General features: G+C 53.1%; 1 protein-coding gene across 1 annotated transcript in view; it reads left to right on the top strand.

The window, feature by feature from the left end:
• ZNF536 (zinc finger protein 536) overlaps positions 1-27,500 on the top strand; it is a 416,602-nt gene that overhangs the window by 250,741 nt on the left and 138,361 nt on the right. Inside the window, exons 6-7 of the mRNA XM_019642730.1 lie at positions 12,940-13,092; positions 24,158-25,699. Coding sequence (XP_019498275.1) covers positions 12,940-13,092; positions 24,158-25,699 — 1,695 coding nt within the window. The remainder of the gene's footprint in view (positions 1-12,939; positions 13,093-24,157; positions 25,700-27,500) is intronic.

The raw sequence follows: 27,500 nt of genomic DNA, 5'->3' as shown, positions 1-27,500 counted from the left end.
GAGGACGGGGGTGTGCTGGGCAGGACACTGGAAGAAGCAGGAAGGAGAAGGCTGGGCCTCCCGCACCTGGAGGAGCGGGTGAAGGTCAGGTGTGCTGCGGGAGAAGCCCGCGCCCACGTGGCGGCGGAGAAGGCGTGGCGTCCGTTTGCTCGGCCCAGCTGCCTGGTCCTGGGACACGGTCTTTAAATGGCGTGGCTCCCGCTTGCTGTCTGTGTCTCTGATCACTGCCCCTTCCTGCTCAGGCCTCTTTGAAATTTGATCGGGTTGTGGTCACGTGTTCCAGCGTTTCTGGATGCAATTTGGTGTCATAGCAAAGAATCAAAGGGTATTTGCTATCATCGAAAGCATGTTGGTCTCCCTCTTCCTTGGCGCACCTGACCCTCGTCATCACTGGCTTTGAAATAACAGACCCGTCACAATTCTGAGAAGGAGTCTGGAGACGTCCGCCTTGTTTGCTCGACTGAGGCTGCTGGAGCCGTCTTGGAGGTGGGAAGGGTGTCTGGGGTCCTCTCAGCGGAGACGGCCAGAGCAGAGCCACGCCTGCAGGCTGGGGGCGGCCAGGTGACGAGGACAGGGACGGCCAGGGGGGCGAAGCACCCACCGCCTGGCGCGTCCGCCGCTGCTCCGTGGGACCGAGGCCCCCGCCCATGCTGTGTGCTCAGCTTCTCAGGAAAAGCCCTGGAAACAGAGTGTACCTGAAATGTCCCAAGTTTGTAAATGTTAAAACAAATGCGGCAACTGCAAACCCTGTGTGACGAATGTGAGGGGACTCTATTTGAGCGCCACCTCATGTTATAGCAGAAACAGGCTCAGGCCCACAGGAGGACTGGGCCAGGTCACTAAGGAGCGGGCCCTGTGTCCCCTCCGCCTCCCTGGTCCAAGTCCCTTGAGGTGTGGTGTCCACAAATATCAGACTAGGACGCTTCCACCAGCGTGCCGCCCACACCGCCTGCTTCTTTCCAGAGACTTCCGCGAGCTCTTGGCCAGGAATGGCTGGCAGCCTTTCTGTGGCTATGGACCCGTGGTGCTGAGCACAGGGTAGCAGGTAGCGCTGTCACCTGGCAGTGGCTCTGAACCTCCCTTTGCAGGCGGTGGGGCATCAGGAAGGGGGGGCCGGGGCGCTTACGGCGTGGGGTCCTTACATATGTTAGGGGAAGAGTGTGAGCCAGCAGAGTCCGTCTTTGATTTAGTTCCTGATCACACCACTGGTCGGACCTCCGTTTTCATTCCCCAAACCGCATCAACATGGGTGGATGGTGACCGTGCCTGAACACACAGATGAGGAGGCATGTTCCTGTGCATCCCCCCTCAGGAGACTCAGAGGATGCGGGGCAGCAGTTCTGAGGGACCTTGTGACATCCAGTTGTCCCTCTCGGTCATGGGCAGACATGAGCGTTGCAGACTGTGCGTGCTCTGGGGCTGTGGTGCCGTGCATGTCACTGTGGACAGCTCCCACAGGGATGGAGGCGGTGAAGAAAAAGTCACCAGTGTCCATCTGAACGAAGTGGGGTCACCTTGTCAGATCGTTGTTACGTATTCAAAAAATATCAAGTTCCTACTATGTGCCAGGTCCTTGGTGGAGACTGGGGATGCTGCGGTAAACCAGACAGACCAAAGGTTTGCTGGGGTCACGAGCCCAAGCAGCAAATATGGGCGGTGCTCCCCAGGGGTGAGCTGGTGGGGACAGAGGTGAAAGGCGGGGCCCCAGGTGGGGCGGGGGGAGAAAGGGGCATCCAATAGGCATGCACAGACAGTGCCAGCACCGCCCAGCCCCCATGCACCCAGGGTCTGTCTGGTTTGCTCAGGAACACAGTTTGGGCTCACACTCAGACCTTGGCGTGAAACAATCTCGCTGTTTTCAGGTGTTACAGTGCCTGAGCTGGTCTCTTCAGGCCAGGCCAGCTCTGCACATGCGTGGGGGCCTTGCAGACACTTTGCCCCCGCCTTCTGTCCCTCCCCCACGGTGAGGCTGTCCTGGGGGGTGTGTGTGTGGTGGGTGACCTGGGAGGACATGCTGAGGGGCGTGCTCCTAGGTTGCCCCACACTCTTTCCGACTAGGCTGTGGGAGTCCCAGAGCCTGGAAAGTTGCCTTTGCGAAATTGGCCAACACTTGATACTTTTATCTGTGATCAAAGGAAGCTGGAGCAGACTTGACCTTCCTGCTAGAAGCCGCTACCCAGGAAGCTAGTCCAGCCAGCGCTAGGGTCTGCGCATGTATTCACACATCATTCCTTCGTGCACGCGGCGGGTGAATGGTGGGGGACATCCACCCTGTGCCAGATGTGGGGGGTCAGAGTTGCAGGCTTGTCCTCTGCAAGTTACAGGCTAGAAGGAATGACTCCCACCTCTTCACCTGACCAGAGAAGCTCGTTAGGGTCCACTCAGGATGTGACTGGGAACCTGATTTGTGGCAGACAAGGGCCACTCAGGTGGATGTCAGAGGAAAACAAAGTTGCCTGGAACAAACTCTCAGGAGCAAACTCTGGCTGGTGCCAATCTCTGCAGTGCAGACCTTGCTGATGTGTTACAGTCCTATTGGCTGAAGCCCCCACCTTCCAGCCGCCTGGGCAGCCGCCTTGCCTGGAGGCACATACTGGGCCGCAGGCCATTCCCCAGGGCTTCTGCTCTGGGTTTGTTTTTCCTGCAGGAACGAGACAATGGACAGTGGCGTTACCTGGGCTGTCCCCGGCTCCTCCCCTCTGGCCCCCCGATCCGCCCGCGACAAATCTCCCGAGGATCTGTGTCTGTGCTGGGACGGACAGGGCTGGAGATATGGATGTAATTTCTCTGGCTAATGTATGTCAACTAAAGTATTTATTCTATACAAGGTATGGAAGAGTTCAGCATTTATTAAAAACAATTCAAACCTTGATCCAATGATAGTGTTCATCTGATAAAGGTTCTCAAATTAAAAGGGCCAGATAACTCAGTGCAGCTCGAAAATGGCAGCAACTTGGGAGCTGGCAATTGACACTTGTTTTCTGCCACTGTTTACTCTTCAATAAAAAATGCATATTTACCATAGCAACCTCCTGATCACGTGGTGCCCTATCTTACCCGCTCCCCTCTAAAACCGAATAGCTTCTTAAAGAAACACGCACACTCTAATATGCATGCCTTTCAGATGCAAAAATGTGTTCTCTATAAGGAAGCACTCATTCCTGGGATTTAATGCTAATAAACACGTCATCTTTATAGAAATCATTTTGGTCCCATGTCTTAAATTTTAGGACGCTCATTCTGGAAATAAAATCGGTCTTGGAGGGGCTTTTGTTTATCTTGAGGGTTTGCCGATCGTTTATATTAATACAGTCCTATATATGTGTGTATTTTTGCATTTATACATGCATATATGTCCGCATTTTTTTTACACAACAGCCGTTCGTATTGTTTGGAAGGGAGTTTGGTGTAGATTCTAATGACCTGCAGTGTCGTCTGTGATTAAAGACTGTCATCTGTGCAAAGCCCAATTGCAGTCTGAAATTGTCTTTCACTGTTAACTTGGGAGAATCACTGGGTCTTCAGGCCTTTGGAGAGGCCACTCCAAGCTGGGCTTTTCAGGAGAGGAACGGTCCCCTCGTTCTGGTCATGTGCATGTGTCTCACTGCACAGCTGGGGCTGGAGAGGGGGAGAGCACCAACGCCACAGGTCTCTGGCCCCTCCATGCTGTCCTTGCACAGAGCGCATCCCTTTGGCAATATCCCTGTTAAAAGCTACTTTTAATTGGAACATTCCGTGCCAGGCACCGTGCTAAATGAATTACCGCGACTACCCCCGCTTTGCAGATAAGGAAACTGGACTTCAGAGAGGTCATGCCGTTGGCCCAGGGTTACACTCCCCCTGGTTGGCAGAGCTGGGTTTGGACCTGAGCCTCTGGGCTGTGTCCACTTAATCTGTGACTTAAACCTTTCTGTCCCACGTAGGCCTGAAAGCGCCAGCAGGACGAGGCCGTGCAGCCTTTGGAGTTTTGCGGTGGCCTCGGTGTCAGGAGAGCTTTTAGGAGACTCTTCCCTCTGGTGTGACCTGTGCTTGTCAGCCGCGTCTTCCTGTGTGGATGCCACAGCCCCGGGGCAGCGTGGCTGTGTGGCCAGAGCGATGGTCAGCACCCCTCCGGGGCACCTCAGCAGCCTGAGGCCTGGTGGTTTTTAACATGCCTTCCAGACCAATCTGAAAAACAAGAACAGTGTGACTCTGTGATGTTTGGTGGCTTTGGGGGGGGGACAGCTGACTGTGAAGTGGGGCAGGGCGCTCCTTGGCCAAGTGGCATTGCGACCCGACGTCTGAGGAGGAGAGTCGCCCGGACCCCGTGCCCGGCTGGCCAATTTGCCTGCAGCGTGTCCACGAGCCATTTCGTAAAGATCCATCATGAAAGCTTCCGTGCGCTGCCGTAATAGATTATTTAAAACGGTGCGTGTGCCTCCCGTGTAACCCCGAGTCAGCCCGGACTGTACACACACGCAGCCGGAGAGGTAATTGCTTACCATGTTTCTCTTTGTTCCAGACACTTTTATAAAAGAGTATGTATTATGTATGGTGTGACCTTCAAATGTCAGGGATGTGTTGTGCAATAAACTGTCAATATTTGTGGTTATAAGGTACTAGATGACTTTTACAATAATTGGAACGGCTATATTAAAAGCTTGGATCACTCAGCTGGTTAAAGAGAAAGACACAGGCCAGCGTTCATCGGGGACTTGCCTTCTGCCAACGATTAAATGAAAGATATTGCGAGGTGCTTAAGATGTCTTCTTTGTTTAAAAAAGAATATGGCAAAGCATCTCTCCTGGGGAGGCGTTATCTCCAAACCACCCCCTCCTTTCAGTTCCCGGGAGGACGCTCGGCCCCACAGGTTATGGTGACGGACCAAGTGAATTTTAACAAAGATGGGTCCAGCTTGTCTCAGTGTCATTTAGGGAGGAATTCTGTGAAACACACCGGCTGTCAGAGACCTCCCCACCACCCCACTCCACCCCTAAGCGAGGGGGCTGTAAATTGTTTTAAGGGGATCTTAAAAGCTATAGTTGTTGTTGTTTTTTTTAAGAAAGTAAATTACATAGGAATCTTTTGGGAATTTATGCTTTGCTTAAAAGTAGAGGCGTCTATGGTTTTTCTTTTTTCTTTTAAAGAAAGGAATACTAAATTTAAATTATGAAAAAAGAAAGGCGTAACAAAGGTGTTGCAATAATTGCAGTAGTGATTGGGTTGTTGGGTTACTGTGCTCTTGGACTGATCCATGTCGCTGTGCGTGCAGGGGCCGCGTCTGAGGACTGGGAGACCTCCCCTCCTTCCAGGAAGTGGGTAAATGGAATGGTGGGCGATGCCTCGACAATACGCCCCCAGCTTCTAAAAAGCTCATCTGTGGCCTTGCTGGTCACGCTTGTGTGTTTGTGGGTCCTCCACCTGGGTAGAGAGAGAACTGGAGACACCGCGACGCTGCCTCCTCCAGGAAGCCTCCCCGGGCACCCCTGACTGCTGGCCCACCCTGCTGGCCTCTCACTGCAGCCCCTGGAGGTGCTGAGCACTTTGGGGCGTCTCTGGCGTTTTGCTGGAGCCTGGGGCCAGTGTCCCCCAGGCCACTCCTAGCCGCTTCCCCCTCGCAGTCGGGAGCTGATGGCAGCCCCCAAGTTCCAACCTGCTTACCTCCTCTGATTCTTTTATTTATTGAAAAAGTATGTACATTTTTTAAAAAAGTACGTATCAGGCACTACTCTGAGCCTCGTGTCTGCCTCGTGCGGGGGATGTAGCTGCAAACAGCGGCAAGGGACCCCTGTTTGCGTGGAGCTCATGTTCTGGGGATGGGACAGGTGGGGCGCAGACCAGCAGGATGGGCAGTCAGAGTCCGCAAGGGGTAACAGGCGCTACGGGAGCACAGCAGAGGGAGGGGGCTGGGGCCGCGGTCGCCTTCTGACCAGGGGGCCAGACAGGTGCAGGCGCAGGTGCCTTCGGAGAGGCTGCACATGGAGAGAACCAGCTGGAAGGGCTTGAGGAGGACAGCAGAGGAGGGGGCTGAGGACAGCCGGGACGAGCCTGCGCAGTAGTGGGGGCCGCGTAGGCAGGGGTTTGAGGGCCATGGGAAAGAGTCGGGGGTACTCTAGAGAGTGGTGACCCTCCCCCTGCAGGCAGCCAGGCTTTTCCCGGTAGACGGCGGCTCCCTGGGCCGGTCCACTCCAGACTTGTTTTCCTGCCTGCTTCTCTTGTCCAGCCCACTTCATGGGTTGTCCTGTTCTGCACTGGTCACCCTAACAGCCTCTGGGATGAGTTCCAGCCCATCACCCCTAACCATGCCAGAAGGGAGAGAGGGGTGTGCACAGCCCAGCGGGACCCATCACTCCAGATGTATTGTCCCAGGTCAGCCCGTGAGTCTGAAATCCTGCCTGCTGTATCCAGGGTCCCAGTCCCTAAGCTGCGGACTGGAAGTGCCTGCCCACAGCCGGCCCTGAGGGCCTTGGGAGAGCTGGCAAACCAGGGATTACAGAGGATGTTGTCAACAGAGCGTCACACGATGCCAGAGGAGAGAGACCCCATGGGTGGCCCAGCCACCAGCAGGGGGTTCCAAATACTCCCCTGACAATTAAGAAGGGCTCTGGGCTTGGTAAAACCAGAAACACATTTGGCCCACAGTGCTTGATTTTGAAGCCCTTGTGTATTTTAAGGGAAATTTAATCCATGTGTTTCTGATTCATTTTCACTTAACTCATCAAAATGTTGCTTTAGAGAAGCTATTTGAGATCCTAGTATCTTATTTTTTTCCCTAAATTTTAGCCTTTTTATGACCTATTTCCCCAATTCCAGGAATCCTATCTTGCCAAAAGCAAAAATGCACAGTTTAGAGTTTGGGTTGAAAGCGAAAAAGGCAACGATAACAAACAGAACACCCCACCTGTCCACCTGGACACAGAGACTAGCTCACAAGCGCGGGGCCATCCTGTGAGCCCAGTTCAGTCCCCAGTCCTGAGACCCAAAGGGAATCTGGCTGTTGCCTTGCCCTAAGTGGACATCTTTTTCCAGAATAGCTCTCTATTTAAACAAATACTTTTGCCAATCCATATTAATGCTTAACTGTTTAACATGACTATATATGGCCATCATAAAGCAGAGAACTTTGATAAACAACAGAAACACCAAATTAATACTGACCAAGGCATGAGTCTTCCAAGAGTTAAGTAGAATTGTTTATAGTAATGTTACAATTTTTATGCATACCATTAATTTAAAATCACTTTTAAAAATAAAAGGAACTCTTAACCAGGACTCTCTACTACAGTAATCATTGTTTTATTCAAGTCTGTTAATTTTAAAGTTTTAAAATTAGGGAAAATGTTAAGCTTTTAAGAGGAACTATACATTCTTTTGGACTGTCTCCAAAGAGTTAGTTATTCTCCCTCCTCTGAAAAGACCTTAAAGCACTGGTATATGCAGGCAGAGAGATGAAGAAAGATGTGATTTTTTTCCTGTTCTGTTCACCCCTTAGACTCCACAAATATTTTTTTTAAATGAATTGAGAGCTGTGCTTTTGCGGTACTCTTTGCACAAGGCAGACTTTCAGAATTAACTACATAACTCATCTGGGAAAATGTATTTACTGTTATCCTATACATTCCATAGAAATTAAAATACCATGGCATTTTATGTCATAACGTTGTAAATGCTCAAGTATATAGACAGCTCCCTTACCCAGGTGAGGTTGCTGGGAGAACTCTCCATTCACTGCATGGACTCTCGTCACCACCATCACCACCATCACCATCACCATCATCACCATCAATACCATCACCATCGCCATCATCACCATCGCCACCATCACCACCATCACCACCATCACCACCACCACCACCATCGCCATCAATACCATCACCATCAATATCATCACCATCACCACCATAATTATCAACACCAACATCACCATCACCATCACCATCGCCATCATCACCATCACCACCATCACCATCGCCATCAATACCATCATCACCATCATCACCATCATTATCAACACCAACATCACCATCACCACCATCACCATCACCATCACCATCATCATCATTGCCATCACCACCATCCCTGTCATCACCATCATCATTATCATCATTAACATCATCATTATAAACTTTTAAATGGAAAACTTCAGAGTGTACTTTCAGGCATGTGAAAAGTAAGGCGGCCTGGCAGGATGAAGTCAGAACTGAGAATACATGCACGATGTGAAAAGAAACGTCTCTCTCGCTGTCCCTGTTTGGTCTCTTCCTCTGGCTTTTGTTCTCCGTCTCAGTCTGTGGAGTTGTGGGAAGGCCTGGGCGCTTGGGTCTCCCCATAGCAGGAGAGCTCGCCAGGAGGTTTGTTCTTCTCTGCCGGCCCCTGAGCCCCTCCCACATGATAACTCTCCACATTTCCATAGCTTCACAGAACCATTCATGCCAAGTCCGGTGTGGGTCAGCTCCCGTCCATCTGGTGACTGAGTGACCCAGGCGACCTGCAGTGCGTGACTCTGCCACTGCAGCCCTTGTGTTGGGTGGTTGCCAGGGCCGGAGAGAGACGGAGGAGGCCATGCACGGGCTCTCCTCACCGTCGCCTCTGGCCATCGGCTAGTCACTTGGTCTCAACTTAGTGCAAAGGAAGTTGGCAAAAGTCGGGGCACGTGGCACTTTAGGAGCGCTGTCCCCCTCACAGTCATTTCGTCCCGCCTTCTAAGACCCATCCCCGTCTCTTGTTTGGCTGAGGATGAGGCCAGGTGGGTGAAAGAAGACCTGTGAGAGGCAGTGGGTGAAGAGTCCTTCCAGCACCGGGGGGTTCTAAGGAGTCGGAGCGGAGGGTCCCAGGAAGGTCAGTCCCCTGCTCAGATGGAACCGGGGCCGCAGTGGGGTGAAGGGATTTGCCTAAGGAGAGCCAGGCATTAGGGACCCAGCAGGAAGACACTTCATCGCCGCCTCCTGGCAAACAAGCCTCTTTTAAATACGTACCAAGGATGCTCAGTGTTTAAAGATAACCTGGGGGGACATCTAGCCTTACAATACAGATCATTTCGTGAACTGTGTTTTTAAGTTCCCAGCGTTTGGATGAGTATGGTTAAGTGTGTAACGAAGCGCCGTGTTTGCGTGCAGCGGGGGTGCCAGCCTCGGGGTGCTTCAGGCAGTGGCTAGTAGTATCGGATCAGCGCCTGGGCTTTGCCTTTTCAAGTTGTTTGTCGTTCTGAGCGTGGACTTCTTTGTCGGCCCAGGACAGGATGTGATGAGGAGGCTCACATGGCCCCTGGCCCCTCCTCCTGCCCACAGCTGGGGGACACCCCCACCCTCCCTCCCTCTGTGAGCGCTAGTAGGGATGACACACCTCACTGTCACCTTGATCCAGGGCCACCTCGCTGCACACGCGGGGGACTCTAATAAGCAGATGGAAATGTAGGAGGCGGGCGGCTTTCTGGCCCTGAGGTGACGAAATTAGGAAGCCCAGTTGTCTGGTGTCCTGTCACCCCCACATAGCATACTTTTGACACACAACTTGAAATGGCTGGGTCTGTCGTCCCTTTCCCAGCAAGCCACTCCCAGCTTGTCCGGGCAGAACGCTCGCAGGGTTTTTGGAACCTATTTCAGTTCAGCCCTTCTAGGCTGAAGCTCTGGAAGGGCGGCCTGGACGGCCTATGTCCTCTGCAACATTAGCCACTGTACCCACATGAGACACCCATTTCTGAAGAATAGATCCCATGTTGTTGAGTGGGATCAAGGAAAGAAACAGGGTCCCCCGGAGTTATTGCCCAGCCATGTCCCCATCGCGGAGGCCCTGGCTGAGGCTGGCAGGTCAGGACATGGCCTCTCAGCCTGCAGCCAGATGGTCCCGGGGACACTCCAGTCCCCAGGAGTCGGCAGGACCCTTCCTTCTATCCCAGATGAGCAAGAGGGACAGACGGCAGGTCTGAGGTGGCCCCCTGTCCCGTGTCCACGTTCAGTCTATCCAGCGCACTTAGAGGGAGGTGAGAGGGGAGCGCTGCAGGCTGTAGGAAAAGGAAGTTTTTTAAGAAGCTCAAACCAGCCCGCAGACGGCCTGACAAAGCATCACAGACGTAATTTTTAAAATGCTGCTTCCTTGTCACCACCGGCTTCCTGGAGGGGCCAGGGAAGGGCCGGTCTGTCGGTGACCGGGAACAGTGACTGGACCACTGGCCGGCTGGCCATGTCCCGGGTCACCATCCGGGGCCGTCTTTCACAAGGACAGCTGTCAGCACCTTTGCACGGGCAGGACGAGGAGCTGGGCAGCTGCGTCTTTTCCTCGGAGCGAGCCTCCTGTGCCGGGAGGGACCCACGCAGGCGCAGGCGTGGACTCGCGCCCAGGCCTGTGCTCGTGGGCTCGGCCTTGGCGTCCTCAGCCACCACTGCACTCAGCCTGCAGCCTCTCTGGACACTCCCTGGGACCACCCACACTTCCCCTTCATCGTCTCTCAGTTTGTTTTTCTAGTTGGATTTAGTCTACGAGTAAACGCCATAGGCCTTCTGGCCCTCCAAAAAAAAAAAAAAAAACCAGAAAAAACATTTCTATGTAAAGTGAAAATTAGACTCTTAAATCTACAAAGGCAGCTGTTTATCTTATGAATGTATTCTTTTTATTGGGCCACACATACCCAAGATGGAACGATCAAAGAGAAACAAATCCGTGCCATCACTTAGTGACACACAGTGAGGCGCAGCTCGTGCTCAGCCCCTGGGAGACCTTACAGAGGGGCCTCGGCCTGTCTGTGTGTTTATCTGTGACGTGTCCTCGGCGAGGGCCACCGAAAGCTACAGTAGGAGTATGTCCTCTACACGCTCTGTTCTGCTCCACTCCGTTCTGTCCCGTCCGACAGCCCACTTGCCACTGTCACAAGTGGGCTGCCTTGGAGGAAGGTCTGGGGGAAGGTGCCTGTGCTGATCCTGGAGCCGAGGACCTGCAGGAATACAGTACCACAAGCCCACACCTGCTCCTCCCTGAAGCCAACATCCGGGCACGCAGCTCTGCTAATTGTTCTGACTGACAGATGTCACCCCCCAACACACACACACACCCTTACACAGGGTCTTTGCTCTGCTGCAGGGGGCACGTGGGCTCACTGTTGTTTGACCTCCTGACCCCACCAAAGGGAAGTGGAGTAACGCTGGCAGGGCAGATGCAGTGTGTATGGGGCGGGGCGGGAGGTGGCATTTCAGCAACTTAAACCCAGCGCGCGGGTGACGTGGGGTTGCCATCTGGCCATCATTCTCCTGGGCACTTGGCATGCTGGCTCTTTAGGACAGAGGTGGCAGCAGCCCCTGCTGGCCTCAGCCTGCGTGGCTAGAGCACTCTGCTGTGACCGCACCTGGGGCACCCGTCTGCCGGGATGTGGCACGCCCTTCCTGGCCCGGTTGCCCTCGTCAGTGGCCATCGCTGGTGGCCTTTGCACATCTGTGTGTACAACCACAAACCCAGTGCTCGGCAGGGACAGTTCAAGATGTGGGTGAACTCTGTCCCGCTATCTGAGCACAATCACCACGGAAAGAATGCCGGCTGTTCGACCCTTAAACAGCTCTTCCAAGGGCGGCCAGAAGAGCGGGACAAGGGGGTGACCGTGAGCGCCCAGAACGTGCCCAGGTCAACGATGCCGTCATGAATCGTCAGACCAGACGCAGAGGGGTCGCTCCAAGCCAGTGTCTCCTCGGATGCAGGAGCAAACCTCCAGACAGGAAGAGAGAGTGTCTGCTTTCGTCCTGCTCATGGGCCATCCCATGAGCCTGTCCCTTTGGGCCATCAGCAGAGAACACCGGAGCGGAGGTTGCAGAATAAAAGCCATTTGCATTTTCTGTTGCTTGGCAGGTACAGATCCAGTTTATTGTGCTCTCTGCAGAACCCAGAGGTCTGTTCATTGTCCCTCAGGGTCTCCCGCTCTCACTGTGGACCTACCGTGAGGCCCAGAGGGTGGGCTGGAAGCCTCGGGGGCTTGGGGTCTGTGCCAGGCGGCCAGTCTGCAGCGTTGTGTGTCCCCTCCTCCGAGACGCAGCCTCCAGCTCCCACTCTGCACCCCCGACGTCGCCTGGCTGGCAGTGCATGTCAGGCCTCGGGTGCTGCAATAACGTATCTTCCAGATACTAGACGTTTTCACAGTTTTATTTACCATTATGTCCCACCATTTCTCTGCAGAAGGCAGCCGCATGTAAATTTTACTCCATTTTCTAATGCTTTGGGTTACACAACCAATAACAGCAGGAAGCAAATTTGTATCAATACTTTAAGACAGAGTTCTCAAGTCGCTGCACAGAGATTTAACTGCCATGCTCCACGTTTATGGGCGTTTGCAGCTGAGTTTCTGCACATGACTTTGAAGATGTCACTCCGTGTTTATCACGGGCTAATTGTGGAACCACAGTTCCATACTTTTCTCCTCTCTTTCGTGAGATCACACCAGCCAGCGATGGATACGAGGCTCTACAAGGAAGAAATGATCAGTTCTGGATAATTTTCTTTCCTGTCCCAAAATAGCTGTATGTCTGCGTGTCTCCGGGACGTGGCAGAGACATTTACCCCCATTGGTTGCTTGATTCAATGCAAACGTGACTTCGATCGTATGGCAAACTCTCCAGCTAGTCCATATTATAAATTAATCAGATTCAACAAACACCAACACTTTTAAACTTTTGGAAAAAAATATTTAATAGGAGCTAAGCAAAAGAAGAAATCAAACCAGCTGCTGACACAGCTGTTTCTTTTCTTGTTTAATTCAGTTCAATATAAAGGTACCATATGCTGCTTAAAATGATGATAGGAAAGATGAAATAATTTAAGAGAATAACAAGAAAATACATGAATTGTCAGCATTCTGTCAGATTTAGAGAATGAAATAGACAGGTGTAGTATTGACATGTTTAACTTTGTGTGGTGTTAGCAGTTTTGGTGCGAACAACTTGTGACATGTGCTGAAGTGATGTGCGAACCTGTCTTCTCCTGCAGACGTCGGCGAGGAGGCGGGGAGGTCCGCCGGCGTCCAGCAGCCCTCACTGCTGCGTGACAGGAGCCTGGGCTCGGCCCTGAAGGACTGCCCGTACTGCGGGAAAACCTTCCGGACGTCCCACCACCTGAAGGTCCACCTGAGGATACACACAGGTGAGAGACGGCGCGTGCAGGTGCGTGGCTCCCAGGCGGGGCCCGACCTCCTGCTCCTGTGCCAGGTTGGTGGCTCATCACTAACACTGCCGTGTTCGCTGGGCCCATCTGTACACTGCTGTGTACACTGCCCGTCCGAACTGACCCTGACGTCCAGGCTCCTGCCACATGACCGGCAGACCTCCCGTGGGCCAGGCCTGGGGTGACCCGAGGCCCCAGGGCACTTGACTGATGATCTTTCTGTGGCACTGAGGTGGCACCTCCCATACCTGGTACTGACCAGGAGTCTCTTGGGTATTGAATGATGGAAGCCCAGTGCAAAGTCTCTTGTGTGTAAAAGGGTCGTAGCTGCTCTCCTGACGCCCGGCAGACTGGCTTCTGCCCAGCCAGGGCTCCAGGGGACTAGACAGAGGGAATGCAGGGGACAAACAGCAGGGGGCCCTCTACTGGGTCTTCTCAAAACAAAAACCGGTGTGCTCTGAACCAACAAGGGGCCGTGGCTGCTGGACGCCTGCGGCCCCCTCTGTGTGCGCCGCCCTGCCCCTCACAACGTGCGCCTCTCTCGGCCTCTCTGCCTGGCCTCCGTCATGGTTCTCTGTGGCTTTCCTGCTAGTTGTTCGCACATTGCCAATAGAAAAGAAAAATCCATCTGAGATATGGACACCTCCATTTTCTTTGATTTTTCTCCTGACACTTTATCTACTGGAGTATGAGCTGCTTCAGAGGATAGACAAATATGCCATCTATTTTCAAAAATAATTGTGGTCTATTTCCCACGGAATCAATAAAGCTCAGGGTTGTGCAGGATATTTAGTGCACGCAGCCTGTGTGCAGCCTGCGGTTACGGACCAGGGGCCCTTACCTGGCACCTCCCCCGCAGCCCACAAATCTCCCCGACTTGAGAGGAGCCCAGGACAGGTGGCAGCGGGCCACGGGCTGCCGGCCGGCTTTATTGAGGCCCGCGTGCCGCTGAGGTGGCCATTGCCCCGCCCCGTCCTGGGGCATGTCCCCTTCCCGGGTCCTCCAGGGCCAAGGCGGACACTCCCTAACGGTGTGCCAGGTCCCGTGACTCGCCAGGCCCCGTGGCATCTGACCCCCTTCCACAGGTCTGCATCCTCCAACCCCACTGCCTCCTTCCTGACCCCGCCCCCCCGCCATGCAGAGGGCTTGTCCCCTCCACCTGGAATTCTCTTCCCCCAGGTGGTCACTGGGGCTCAGCTCCCATGTGGTCTCTTCGGAGAGACCGTGCCTCACTACCCCTCACGCTGTCCTTCCGTCACAAACTGCGCCCTTTCCGAAATTACCTTGCTCAGTTCACTGTTCATTTCCTTATAGATGGTCTCCCCCCAAGCAGAATATGAAGGTGGCAATACTGTCTGTCTTTTGAATGGCTGTAATTTCTAGAACCCAGGCCCTACAAGAACACCTTACACATAGCAGGGGCACAATGCATTTATCTGAAAGCGCGAATGACAGAACAGAGGTGAGAATAAGCGAGACTTCCTCTTGTCGTCCTGGCACTGTGCCGTGGAGACGGTGGCCCCTTTCCCAGGGACCATCTTGGAAAAGCAGCCTGAACTCGCGAACCCGTCAGAAGCCACAGTGTGGCAGTCAGGCTGTGGGTCCTGGGTTCCGGTGGAAGCCCCACCCCGGGAGCTCCGTGAAGGCTCCCTGAGTCTCTGTCTCTAGGTCTTTGTTGTCTGCCAGGCAGGTGAGTTGGCTGCTTTCTCATCATCAGAGTGTGACCCCAATACCCCCTTCTCGATGAGGCCTTCCCTCTGACTGGGCTCAGGCTGAGCAGCTGAGACATCTGGCTTCCTCAGATCACACCAAGGTTGGAGCTGGGTCCCCTTCGGGTGTGGTGGTGGCTGTGGGGACCCACAGACACCAGGACGTGGGACATAGTTGCCATGGCAGCCAACGCTGGGCTGTCTGCAGGGGTGCGTGCCACCACCCTTTCCTCAGACGGAGACACGGGTGCCTGGGCCAGGCTTGCCAGCTGGGTGGCGGTGGCTTACCCCAGTGGCCCTGACCTTCCAGGGACCTGGTCAGGAAAGCAAGGGGCAGTGCCCCCCACCTGTGGGCCCTGCCTGCCATCGGCTGGCCCATGGTTGAGAGAAGACGCTCTGCAGAACATCCGAGAAATCGGGACGGAAACTGGTAGGCGCCCGGTGGGCCTGGGTGGGAGCAGGTGTGTTCTGCTCTCTGAGGTTTTAAAGCTGGAGAAAGATGGTTTTCTTCCAAACTTCTGCTTTTTTCCACTTCCCAAAACATCTGAAATGTGTGACCAACAGTCCTTGAAGACACTAAGAGAAGCAAGACAGGGCCACAGACAGAGGCATTCTAGAAACTTCCCAGAATAAAGGGAAAAAGAAAGAAGCCATGGAAACATTACCCCCTCGGAAGCAGCATTTCCAGCATTTAAAAGGCAGGATGAAGCCAGATAGAGATGGATTTCCTTTTTACCAAAGAACAAAGACGTTGGACAATGCTTACACGTGAGCGCTTGCATAGAACAGAAAGTGTTATGTTATAAATCACCAACATAAACATCCATTATGACAATGTAAACGTGTAGGTTACACAAGTGACTAAAAATCAAAATCAAGTGAGTTGGGAATAAATGAGGTACCAGGTGCTGGTGTGATGTCCCCTTCCTTCCTCTTCGTGTTTCTGTATTTCCAAGTGACGTGGCCAGAGGACAGCCGTCTAGGAAATAGAATGCATATTTGCCCAAATGCCACCTTTTGAAGCTTTTCCATAATGGACCCACACGAGCGACTAGACACTTCAAGTGTCACCGACGTGTTTTAGTTGGCGGCACACCCTTTGCCTCTTCTTCCCCAGTCTGTCTGTATGAGAAGCCTTGGCCCGGTAACGTGACGGACCGACAGACAGCACTCTCCGTCCTGCGCCCAGGGCCGCCGTTGCCGCCCCGCTCCCAGCACGTTTGCTGGACGTGGGCCGTGCCTGTGCCAGCTCGGTTGCCCTGAACACCTGCGGCCGGGAGCTTGCAGGGAGTCAGGATGCTTCTGTGTCCTCTGAGCCCCCGCCAGCGCCATGTGGCACTGAGGGGAGGCCCCAGTAACCCTCAGATCCCAGAGGCTGCCCACGCGGGCTCGCACTGCCCACCCAGGGGAGGCTGAAACACTCTCCTGTGGGAAAGCTTGTCCTGGGCCAACGAGGACCCCGCCCCGGGGCACGCACAGTGCGTCTTGTCGGGCACCAGGTCCGTGGCTCAGTCAGTGCGCTCAGAAAGGACGTTGTGTGTCAGGGTCTCCCGAGAAACAGAATATGTGTGATCACGAGGCTGAGGATCCCACGGTCTGTAGTGACGAGCTGGAGTCCCAGGAGAGTGATGGCTGGTCCCAGTCCGGGTCCAAAGGCCTCAGAAGCACGAGGGCTGATGGTGTAAGTCCCCATCGAGACTGAGTCCAAAGGCAGAAGACGGATGTCCCAGCCCCAGGACAGACAGACAGAGAGAGGTTCCCCACTCGGCGTTCTGTCCTGCTCAGGCCCCTGGTGGACCGGAAGAACCCACCCACCGCAGGAGGCCGTCTGCTCTGCTTAGTGTGGCACTCAGACGACAGTCTCAGGCAGGAGGCCGGGGCTGATGTGCCCCGAAACGGGGGGAGCGGGTGGTGCAGCAGCCGTGCGTTGGCTGCAGGACCCTGGCTGGACTTCTTCGCTGCCCACCTGTGTGTGAGGTTCCCAGGAGGCAGCGGTTGTCTCGGGAATGGCTGTTGTGGAGAGACGTACTGAGCGGCCTCGCTGATGAAGACGTGGAGCGCGGGAGCTCAGGGACTCATGAAAGGGAGGTCTCTCTAGGTGTCCTCTCAAATGACGCAGGCCTCACTGATCGGGCTGCGAAATGCTGCGTGTGCCGGTCTGACCCTGACTCGGGGACCCCTTTATGGGAACGGGTTTGCACACAGCCGCCAACGGTGGTTTTCCAGGGGCCTCAGGGTGGGCCGAAGGGCATGCCCAGCACTGCCCCCACTTCTGGGCGCATGCTTGCTTGATACCACCTGGGGCTGGCTGAGTGGGGCACAAGGGGTGCCCTCCCCGGCTCTCACCTGCATTCTTGTCACCGGGCACCAGGTCCTGATAGGACCAAAGAGACTGTGGAAGTGAGAGGACTTCTCTCCTGCACCCCAAAGAACTGTGTGTGTAGCATGGGGTACAGGGGGCGCCTGGGAGCTATTTTGCCTCATGACTGCCAGCCCATGAGGTATCGTGACAGCAGTGACACCAGTAATGGTAGCTATGCTCTGACATGTGCAGGCACCTCACGTGGAGGGAGTTTGCTCCAGTGACCCCACAGCACCGCGGTGACCACATGCCACCCCGCCCGGTCGCAGGGGAGGGGACTGAGGCCCCGAGACGTGGTGTCACCCACCAGAGTTGCCCGGCTTTGGTGATGGGTCCTAATCTAGGCTTGCCTGATCCAGAAGCCCATTCTTTTAACCACTGCACTGTTGTGATGTTTTTTCTATTTGGGGTGAATCGTTGGCTTGTTTTAGGGAATTAATGCAGCATTTCTTTGACAGTGTGTGTCCACACAGTAACCAGCAGGAGGAAAGGAAGCGACTTGTGCCCACAAGGTGTGTTGACGCAGCCCCCTGGCGATTTCAAAGGGAAGTACTGTGCACCTGCCTCCTCCTCTGCCCCCAACTCGGACTGGCCTGAGGCCGGGCCTCCTTGACCCCGCGGGCCTCAGTTTCCCCACCAGCACAGTGAGGTCAGGCAGCTGGCGAGGCAGGGAGACGGCCGCTGCGGCACCTGGCGGCACCCTGCCCCCTGGTGTGGCAGGGGGGTGGGGTCACCGGGCAGCATCATCAGGTGACAGTCTCGTCGGGGAAGCTGCCTCTGATGGAACAGGTGTGGGGGGAAGGTCCTCACCCAGGTGCCGGCGTGCACACACCTTACCTTTGACGCTTCTGTGTGTCCTCCCCAGGAAAGGTGACCAGGCTTAAGTTACAAAAGCACGGAGTACGTCTGCACACAGGGTTGGTTAAAGTGGGAGCTTGGCCATCTCCTTTTCCCACAAGGAGAGTGTGTGGTGTGGTCCTCAGCAGCGTGCACCCACCTGAGTGATTATGAAAAAAGGGGAAGAAAAGATCCAGTTGCCCAAAAGGAGATGGCTCTTTTTTCCCTTTTTGTTTTGAGTGAAAATTCCCTCATTTGTATATTTCTGTGGTGAACCAAAAGCCCACTTCATTCCTCTGCAGTCCCCCTTCCTTCTTGCCTTAACGACATTCCAAACTTTTATTGGAAATAATTGATTGAATTTAAATTTCCTTCAAAGTTTAACAGGTAATGTTACAGTATAAATTTCCTACCAAACACTAAGTAGGGAAATATCCATTAGTGAAATTAACTACAGCTTCTAGGTAGCTAACAATGTGCAGTATACAGTAGGGCATGGCTGATGAGCACTGCAGTGGGTGATATTTCATTATACAAATTAATGCTCACATTTTAATGGGAAAGTCACATAATGAATCTCGGCTTCAGTGACAGCAATTAGAGACACAGATTGTCCCCTTCTGGACAAGGCACTGTTTAGCAATAAGCAGCTGTGTGAAAAGTCTTCAGGTTTACAACATATATATGCTTTGGGGGAATTACTGTACAATTTATATTAATGTACTGATGCTTCACAGCAAAGCCACCGCCATATTTATCTCTCCTGGTAGTAACTAAGTGAAGAGGCGCGGGGAGACTAAATAAATATCAAACAGAGGATGCAAATACGGGGACGCATTCCGTTACTCAATTCAAGTGAAGACACTTTTGGAGAGTTAGCAAAACAAACAAACAGCAACAACATTAGAAGCATGAGGCATTTCTTAAAAGCTTCATAAAGCGGTTTCCGGAGGGATCAATGGGAACCCACCTGCTATTTTTGGAGAGTGATATTGGGAACTTGGTATGAATAGCCCCAAAACAGCTCCCCAGAATGTAAGGGTTCCTTTGGCTCATCAAGTACAAAGTGGAGTCTGAGCGATGAAAACCATGACCGTGTAAAAATAGGTACAACGAATGAACGAAACTACTCGGTCAGGTATTACTAGAAATTTCTGATGTGGTTACTTGGAGATGTTAGCAATGCTGTTCTGAGGTTGAATGTACATCTTACGCCCTACGTCAGGGACGGCTGGTTACGGTGAGATGGCTTCAGTCATTTCATTAGTCCGTTGCAATGCTGAGCCGATGGTTTTTTATTTTATTATGGCTTTTCTAGCAAACTCTCTCTTCTAGGAAGACACTGTTTGGGCCCACGTCTTATTCCATCAAAAGGTTGTGAGAGGTTTCCCCAGAGAAGCCCACCAGTGTCCTCCCTGCTTCCTTCGGTGGGGGGATGGCCCCATACTAGCCGTCCTCTCCCCAGACACAAGGTCCAGAGGGGTTGTCCACTTCAGACCAGTCTGCAGAATAGGGTCCCATGGCCCTCGCAGTGTTCGAAAAGTCTGTAAGTGGTGCCAATAGTGAAAGACCAGGCTTTTGCACGTAGAAATCTGGTGTGTGGCTTTTCCTGGAGAGTTGGCGCTCCTCACGGCCACTGCCAGTTGGGCTTTGTGGCGGCTGCCCTGTAGGAGACGCGTGGGACCCAGCCCGCTGTTGCCCCGGGGCCTGTTATCTGCCTGGCTCTGAAGGCCTGTGAGTATGTGGCTCCCACAACGGGCAGACACAGAGAGTCCCAAGCATCATGGAGGTGACCGGAGGGCTCATGACCCCTTGGAAAGCGCAGGGCAGCCTGAGTGACCACCCAGTAGGTTTGGACTCATTTATGGCCTAAGTGGCCAATCCATCAACTGGACAGAGCTGCTGGCAGGGTCTGGGGCTGCCAGCCTGAGGCTGCATAGGCAACGCCTTTCCTAGTCTTGGGCAGAGGCCACTGGGTGGGACAGGGCTGGCCGCCCATGGGCACATTCCTGGGCAGAACCTGGGCTTGTTAGAGCCAGCCCAGTGTCGGTTTGAAGCATGTGGCCAGATGGGGGACGCTGACTGTGAAGCAGCTCTCAGCGCAGGTGGATTCACATTTGTCTGTTGGCCAAATCGAAGAGCAGACCTTGACTGCATGTCAGAGCTGCTAAATGTGCCCTCAGGCCCTCCCCACCCAGTCTCGGCCGGTGGTGAGAAGGTGGCATTCTGAGCCCCTGACATGTGCCCTTGGGGTAAGAATGCTGATGTGTCCCGTGGAAAATGAGGCCCTTGGGCTGCCTGGAATTCTCCAGGGGGCACGCTCACCCCAGACAGCTCGTCCTTGGGTTTGCTGGCCAGCCGTGCACCCCGGTGGGGCCAGTGTGAGTCCAGGGGCTGCCCAGTACTCCTCACGGAGTTGAAGCCAGGAGAAGTGAGGGAGGCTTCTAGGCAGAGGGCAGGAGTGGTTATTCAAATCATGATTATTATAAAGAAAATAGCGTCAGGGTTTTGGTTTGTTTGTTAAAACACAAACCCAAAGCGGGTGGGTTTATCCCTTGGAGCTTCACTTCGCAGCATTTACCTGGGGAATTGGGGTGATAGGGAGCAGTGACCCAAACAAAGCCTTGTGGGACACGCATGGGGAGGTGGAGAGCAGAGGCCCCTCAGCGGCTGCATGCAGGGCAGAGGCGGGTAGGGACGGCTTGCTGGCCCCTGGGTGGACCAGGTGCAGTCATATTGCTCTCGGAAACTCACTGAGGAGGCCCTAGTTTCTCAGGGCCAGGACCCTTGGAGACTCAAATCTGAGGACAGAGTGGACCCTGCTTATGTCTCAGCTGTGGCCTGTCTTCTGTGAACAGTGAGGCTGCTGTCTAACCTTCACAAGGGCTGTGGGCTGAGTGGAGATGCTCTCCTGCACTGTGCATGTGCACATGTGTGTGCATGTGTGTATATGTGTGCATGCATGTGTGCAGGTGTGTGTGATGTATGGCAAGTGTGTGCATCTGTGTGTATGTGCATGTGCATATGTGTGTGCTCATGTATGCATGTGTGTGCATACATGTGTGTGCATGTGTGGTATGTTTGGTGTATGGTGAGTGTGTGTGTCTGTGTGTGTGTACCTGTGCATACAAGTGTGGCATGTGTGTGATGTAGGGAGTATATGTGCGTGTGAGTGTGTGTGAGTGTGTGTAATATAGTGCATGTATGCATCTGTGTGTGTGTGTGCACGTGTGTGTGTGTATGCATGTGTGTCTGTGTGTGTGTGTGAATGTGTATGATGTATACTGTGTGTGAGTGTGTGAATACACTTACTTGCTTTAATAACCGTGTGACATGTCTCCTCCGAAAACCACACGGGTGGGACCTTGTCTCTGTGCTGCTTCATTCAATTCCCTTCCTGACGTGGGAGGTAGGAGGTATGCATTCATCCATCAGTTCATTCAATCAGAAAACATGTGTGAATGAATTTGCACTTTTCTGTGTGTGCGGGTGTCTACACATATGCACACATGCATCTGGGTTTTAGAGCTGACATGAGGCCTCAGGGAGCACGTGCACCAGCCTCCCACCGCATAGGTCCCAAGAAGGGACTCATGAACCAGAAGGGGTCTCTGGTTCCCGGTTCAGACTCCCCAAGCACCTTCTGGGGTCCAAGGTCCATGCACCCTTCCCTGCTAAGCCCCCCACAGTCTCTACTTAAAAGGCCACTTTCCAGGGAGGCTCTGTACCCTGGCTCTCCATCTAGGCTTCCTGAAGGCCCTGCGGGGGGCTTTCAGAGACCTGGACGCCCGGTCTGAGCCCTGGGCCAATTAGCAGCATTTCTGGAGGGAGAAGGGGGACAGGAGCCTTGGTGTTGGCCTTTTTATAAAGCTCCCTAAGCGGTTCCACTTTGGTTTTCCAAAGCGTAATCTTTCCACTGTCTGCATCACAGTCACTACGGATGCTGGTGAAAAATATGTACTGTGGTCCCCATGCCAGACCTAGGGATCAGGACTGGTGCTGACACTCCCCAGGGACTCTGGTGCACAGCGCCGTGTGAGAACCACTGCTCCAGTGTGCATTTCAAATGTGCGTCTTGGAAACAGGCCCAGCATCTGTGCATCGTGCACCCCCACCCCACCCAGGCTGCCGGCAAGTCCACATTCTCCCTCTGTGGCCCCCGCTGATGAATGCCCGTGCGTTGTCTACAAACCCTGATCTGATTAATGATTAAGATGCACTTAATCATTTCCAGGTGTGTTTCAGAGCTGCAGCCTGAGTCTCACTCAGTACCTGCAGCCCCCACCCCTAGGGTTCCCGCTAACCCATGTGCCCAGATGCCAATCCTCGTCAGGCTTTCCTGTCACATGTCCCACCACCACCGCCTAGGCTCCCACAGGCCACTGGGCTCACAGGTCAGCCCAGGGAGGCCCCTTCACAACACCTGTCCCACTGAGGGTGCGACGGCCTAACATAAGATTGAGTCCAAGCCATGGGAAATGGTGCCTGGAACCATGCACACCTTTACCTCAAGGGGAGAGTATCCCCTTCCAGGTCCATGTCACTAGTTATCTGAGCTTTCCACTGAGAGAAGTAGATGCCTGCTGGGCCCCCTTCCCAGACCCAAAGGCCATCTCTTGAGCTGTGCAGTGGAGGCCTGAAGCTGGTCTTGCGTGTGGAGCACGTGGCCACCCTGCTGATGGGACCGGCACACGATCTGCAGGCGATGTGCAGTCCCCTGCTCAGGACCTGGGCTGCTAGTCCTCTGGTTTACTGAGTCCAGGCGTCCCCAGCCCCTTGTCAAATGCCCCCCACCTGGAGAACGGGATGCTGAGAGCAGGCCCAGGGAAGTGTCTTCAGACCTTCCCGCTCACCGTGACCTGCCCTTGCTTTTCACTTTGGTCTTTTTTACAATAGGAGAGAGGAAGGGGGGACGCGGGGCTTCCTCGGAGAAGTAATTGTGCTTATTGACAGGGAGCTATTGTGAGCAAGCTAACAGGGACTGTCACAGCCCCAGTCCCTCCAGAGAGCTTTCCATTCCAAAGTCTGGAAAAGACCCTGGATTGCTAGCACATTCTTGGAAGATACTGAAATCCACATTTGTTCAGCCTCCTCTCTTCCTCCAGCCCAGTGTGGGCTCATCTAAGTTGTAGGTGCTGGTATCTTTTCTGTGGTGTGAAGAACAATAGAAGTCAGGTATAGACTTTAAATAAATATTGAATTCAGGGAAATGGTCTTATATGTTTTAAAACACTCTTTAAAGCTATTTTTATTCTTTGGAAAGCGCTTATTACATGTAAATTACACATTTCACTACCGGAGCGTGAGGTTGGCCGTTAGTACAAATTTAAGGCACTACAAAGACCAGTAGATAATGTGAATTTCAAATACAGAAACTAAGTGTATTTTGTACCTTTTTATTACTCATTTTCTTTTAAGTTTTATTGACTACTTTTTATCTTAACTATATGTCTTTACATGCTGCAATCATAATGCACCGTAATGGTATTAATATTTTATAGAATCGGTATTTATAGTTCTTTATTTAGAAACAATGCAGTAGGTCTGCAGATAGCTGAGCCCGTCTGGAATGGTGCCCTCCAAATAATGATAAATTACTCGTGCAGTATGCCATTTGCTAATTATATCCATGATTTACTGCAGAGCAAGACTTAAATCATTCATTTCAGTCTTGCGTAACAGTGCCATAAAATTTTTAGGTTTAAAAATGGTTTCCATGTGTATAATTTAAACAAATTTTAGAGCTATTGTACACACAAAATATCGCAACCACCCATTTGTTACATACTTTGTCTTTTTAAACTTCTACTTTTAATGATCACTGTGGTTGAAATTATTATGCTTAATTTTCATAATCATAGCTTTTAAATCTACAGCCATTTTCACATGTTAGATAAAGAAAAAGATAGCTAATTGTGTGTAGATAGTATGTCATTCCTGAATAGTCCCAAATGGTACAAAATCATTAAAAAAGCTTAAGAGTACGAATTATTCTTCTATTATAAAACAGTTGTTCTCTAACTAATTATTAGTTTGAGCTGCTTTGTTTCCAAGAACAAATGTTGATCCTTGTAGCCTTGTTCAGCACACCACATGACATAAACACTTTTTTCTCTCCTCTGTCCAAACCTTGCAGGTGAGAAGCCCTACAAGTGTCCCCACTGTGACTATGCCGGCACCCAGTCTGCGTCCTTAAAGTACCACCTGGAGCGGCATCACCGGGAGCGACAGAACGGAGCCGGGCCCCTGGCCGGACAGCCCCCAAGCCAAGACCCCAGGGATGAGCTGCCCAGCAAAGCTGCTTTGTTTATCAGGCCAGACATCCTGAGGGGGGCCTTTAAGGGTCTCCCCGGAATCGACTTCCGTGGTGGCCCTGCCTCTCAGCAGTGGACGTCAGGGGTGCTCTCATCCGGTGACCACCCCGGGCAGGCCGCTGGCATGTCTTCCGAGGCGCCTTCAGACACGCTGAAAGGCTCCGATCTTCCTTCCAAAAGCACCCACTTCTCCGAAATTGGAAGAGCCTATCAAAGCATCGCAAGCAACGGTGTGACTTTCCAAGGGTCCCTGCAAGCATTCATGGACAGCTTTGTCCTGGGCTCCTTGAAGAAGGAGAAGGACAGAAAGGACAAAGCCCTGGCCGAGCCTGCCTCCACGAAGGTCCACGGGGCGGACGGTGGTGAGGACAAGGGTGGCGGGAAGGCGGTCCTGCGGAGGCCGGAGAAGTCCCAGTACGAGCCTCTGGACCTGTCCGTGCGGCCCGATGGCGCCTCTCTCCCGGGCGCCCAGGTGACGGTGCAGGACAGCGTCGCGTGGCATGGCTGCCTGTTCTGTGCTTTCACGACGTCATCTATGGAGCTGATGGCCCTTCATCTCCAGGCCAACCACCTGGGCAAAGCCAAACGCAAGGACAGTGCCCTGGGGGTGGCTGTCACCTGCCGAGAGCAAGCCCGGGAGGCGGGCAAAGCAGCCGCGCTGCCCTCGGTGCCGTCCTCCAAGGAGACGGCCCTTGCCAACTTGATGGGGCCTCTGGACTCTGCTTCCGAGAAGATGGCCCAAGGACAGGTCAAAGAGACTCTGGGGGAGCAGAAGAGTGGCCCGTGGCCCGGCCACATGGACCCCGCCGTTTGTAACTTCCCGACAGACTTCTACAAGCAGTTTGGCGTCTACCCAGGCGCCGTGGGCTCGGGAACCTCCAGCTGTGGCCCCAACAAGGGGCCTGAAGGGAAGGCCCCCCCAAAGGATGACACGCCCATCCTGATCCCCGACACCGCACACAAGGACACTGCCGATGACCTCTCCGACATCGCCTCCTCGGAAGACATGGACTCCACCATGGAGGAGAACAATGATGAAGAAGAGATCGAAACGGAGCCGGAGACGGTGAGCAAGCCACAGTCTGCCCTCAGCAAGGACAGCAGCAGTGATGGTGGGGAAGGCCTGCTGCCCGCAGGCGCCCCTCAGCCCATCCAGGGACTGGTGGCAACTTTCCCCCAGGCATCCGAGAAGCAGTGGCACAGCCCGGGCATCCTTGCGGCGCAGGACCCCTCGGCGGGCCTGGAGAAGCCGGTGAACATGCTGTCTGTCCTCAGGGCCTACGGCTCTGACGGCTTAGCCGCCTTTAATGGACTTGCAGGTGGGACAGCAAATGCCGGATGTGTCAAGAGGCCAGACTTGTGCGGTGAGTTCTAGAACCCTCTTCCTTCAGTGCATTTTCCAAACACGAGTACTGAGTGTGCGTTCCTAAAAGCGGGCTGGCTTCCCCAGGAGCTAACATAAAGGGGCCCCACCAATGCTGCGTAGACAATCGTGAAGGGCAGATTCACTGGAGGTTGCAGAGCTGGTTCTTGGGGTCCCGTCTGCATTGTAATGACCTGACACGCCTGCCCAGAAGGTGTGGGCGACGGGGGTGCCCATCTCAGTGTGAACGGCTCCTGGTTTTAGTCTATTTCTTGACCAGGGAGAATACTTAAAAACAAAAGGTGAAGGAGACATGGTAACTTGCAAACTTTTCAGTATTTTCAGCTTGTGCATAAGAGGCCTGACACCAGCTTACTGCCTTGCTGAGCCAACCCTGCTTTCTTAGACCTCACACTGACAGAGGGTAAACCACCCTGACCACACGTAGAAATAAAGCGACAGCTTCTCCAATCAGGGAGATGGCTTGGGGGGTGTTTCTGTTTCACCTGTAGACAGACAAATGGCCGTGGCCGTGACGTTGGCCTTCTATGATGGCCTTCCGCCCACCTGTCTCTTCACCCGTCTGTCTGTTGCTCTGACGAGAAGTATGTGTGGTGCCGTCCTGGCTGGGGTGTGGTGATCCTGTGTCTTGGATCCATGCCTGTCACCTTGTGGGCAAATTGGTACTTCTCTACCTCCTTAAAGAATACGGTTACACCCCCGTCCCCCAGTAATTCCCGATCTCAAGACGTTATAATAAATTTGAAGCCTAGAGTTGGATCACATGAATGTCGGTGGGCAGGGGGCATCACAGGCCTTATCTTGTCACTCAGGTACTCTGACTGGAAAGCACCCTTCCCACCAGAAGCTCAGTACTGGTCCCAGCCCCAAACACCCTCGCTGCAGACAAGTGGCCACAGGTGTACCCATCATCACCTGGCGTACCTGCCCACCTTTGATCTGTGGCTGGATTCCTGGGACTTCACTTTACTTGTGGGCGGAGGGGAGTGTTTCTTAACCTCTTTAGCACCCATGAGTTTCAGGGAGCTGGACTTGGTTCATGATCTAAATTGATATATTTCTTTCCCTTCTCCTTCCTTAATTCACTAAGAACTAGATCAAGCAGTCAGAAATACTTTTTGAATTGTCAAAAATCACTAAATGGATTTCTGACAGCTCAAAAAAATATTGACAGTTCCTTATGCTGAGTGATTCACAAGGCCCTGTTAAGTAGGACCCCCAGTTCTATTTTTAGCCACATACAGTCCATTACTTTCAAAGCTGTTAGAAACAATATTTAAAAGAAGGAGAAAAGGGTTTTATGTCAGTCCAATTTTTTTTCCCTTTTCTTCTAAGGGAGTGACTGTGAAGTCTTTTCTTTTTTTATTGTTGTTTTATGTTTGTGATTGGGGTGGTTTCTTTTTTATTGTTCTTAGGGGTTTTTTGTTTGTTTGTTTTTGTTTGTTTTAGTCTAGTTTCACTTCTTTCAGATACCTAAGTAGGACCCTTGTCCCTGCCAGGAATCCATGTGTCAGAAAAGATGAAAAGCTGTTATGCTCATAAGCTCCTTATTATTGAGAGGCACTCCCATCACCCCTGCTAATTTTCCCATCACCCCGTCCGTGCTGAAGGAGGGCTGCCTGCCACTGAGGAGATTTGGCACCAAGTGAGGGGTGGGGGGCAGCGTTCGGGAGCTTGCTCTGTCTGTGAGCCCCTTCTCTCTGAGCTGCAGCTCGTAGGCACTTCTCACCCCTCCCAAAATGGCAGCTCACCCCCCACCCCCCTACACACACACACACACA

The sequence above is a fragment of the Hipposideros armiger genome, unplaced genomic scaffold (assembly GCF_001890085.2).
Source record: "Hipposideros armiger isolate ML-2016 unplaced genomic scaffold, ASM189008v1 scaffold_4, whole genome shotgun sequence".
In the NCBI taxonomy this organism is placed as follows: domain Eukaryota; kingdom Metazoa; phylum Chordata; class Mammalia; order Chiroptera; family Hipposideridae; genus Hipposideros; species Hipposideros armiger.
The sequence above is the reverse complement of the archived record's forward strand: the minus strand, read 5'-3'. Positions and strand labels throughout refer to the sequence as shown.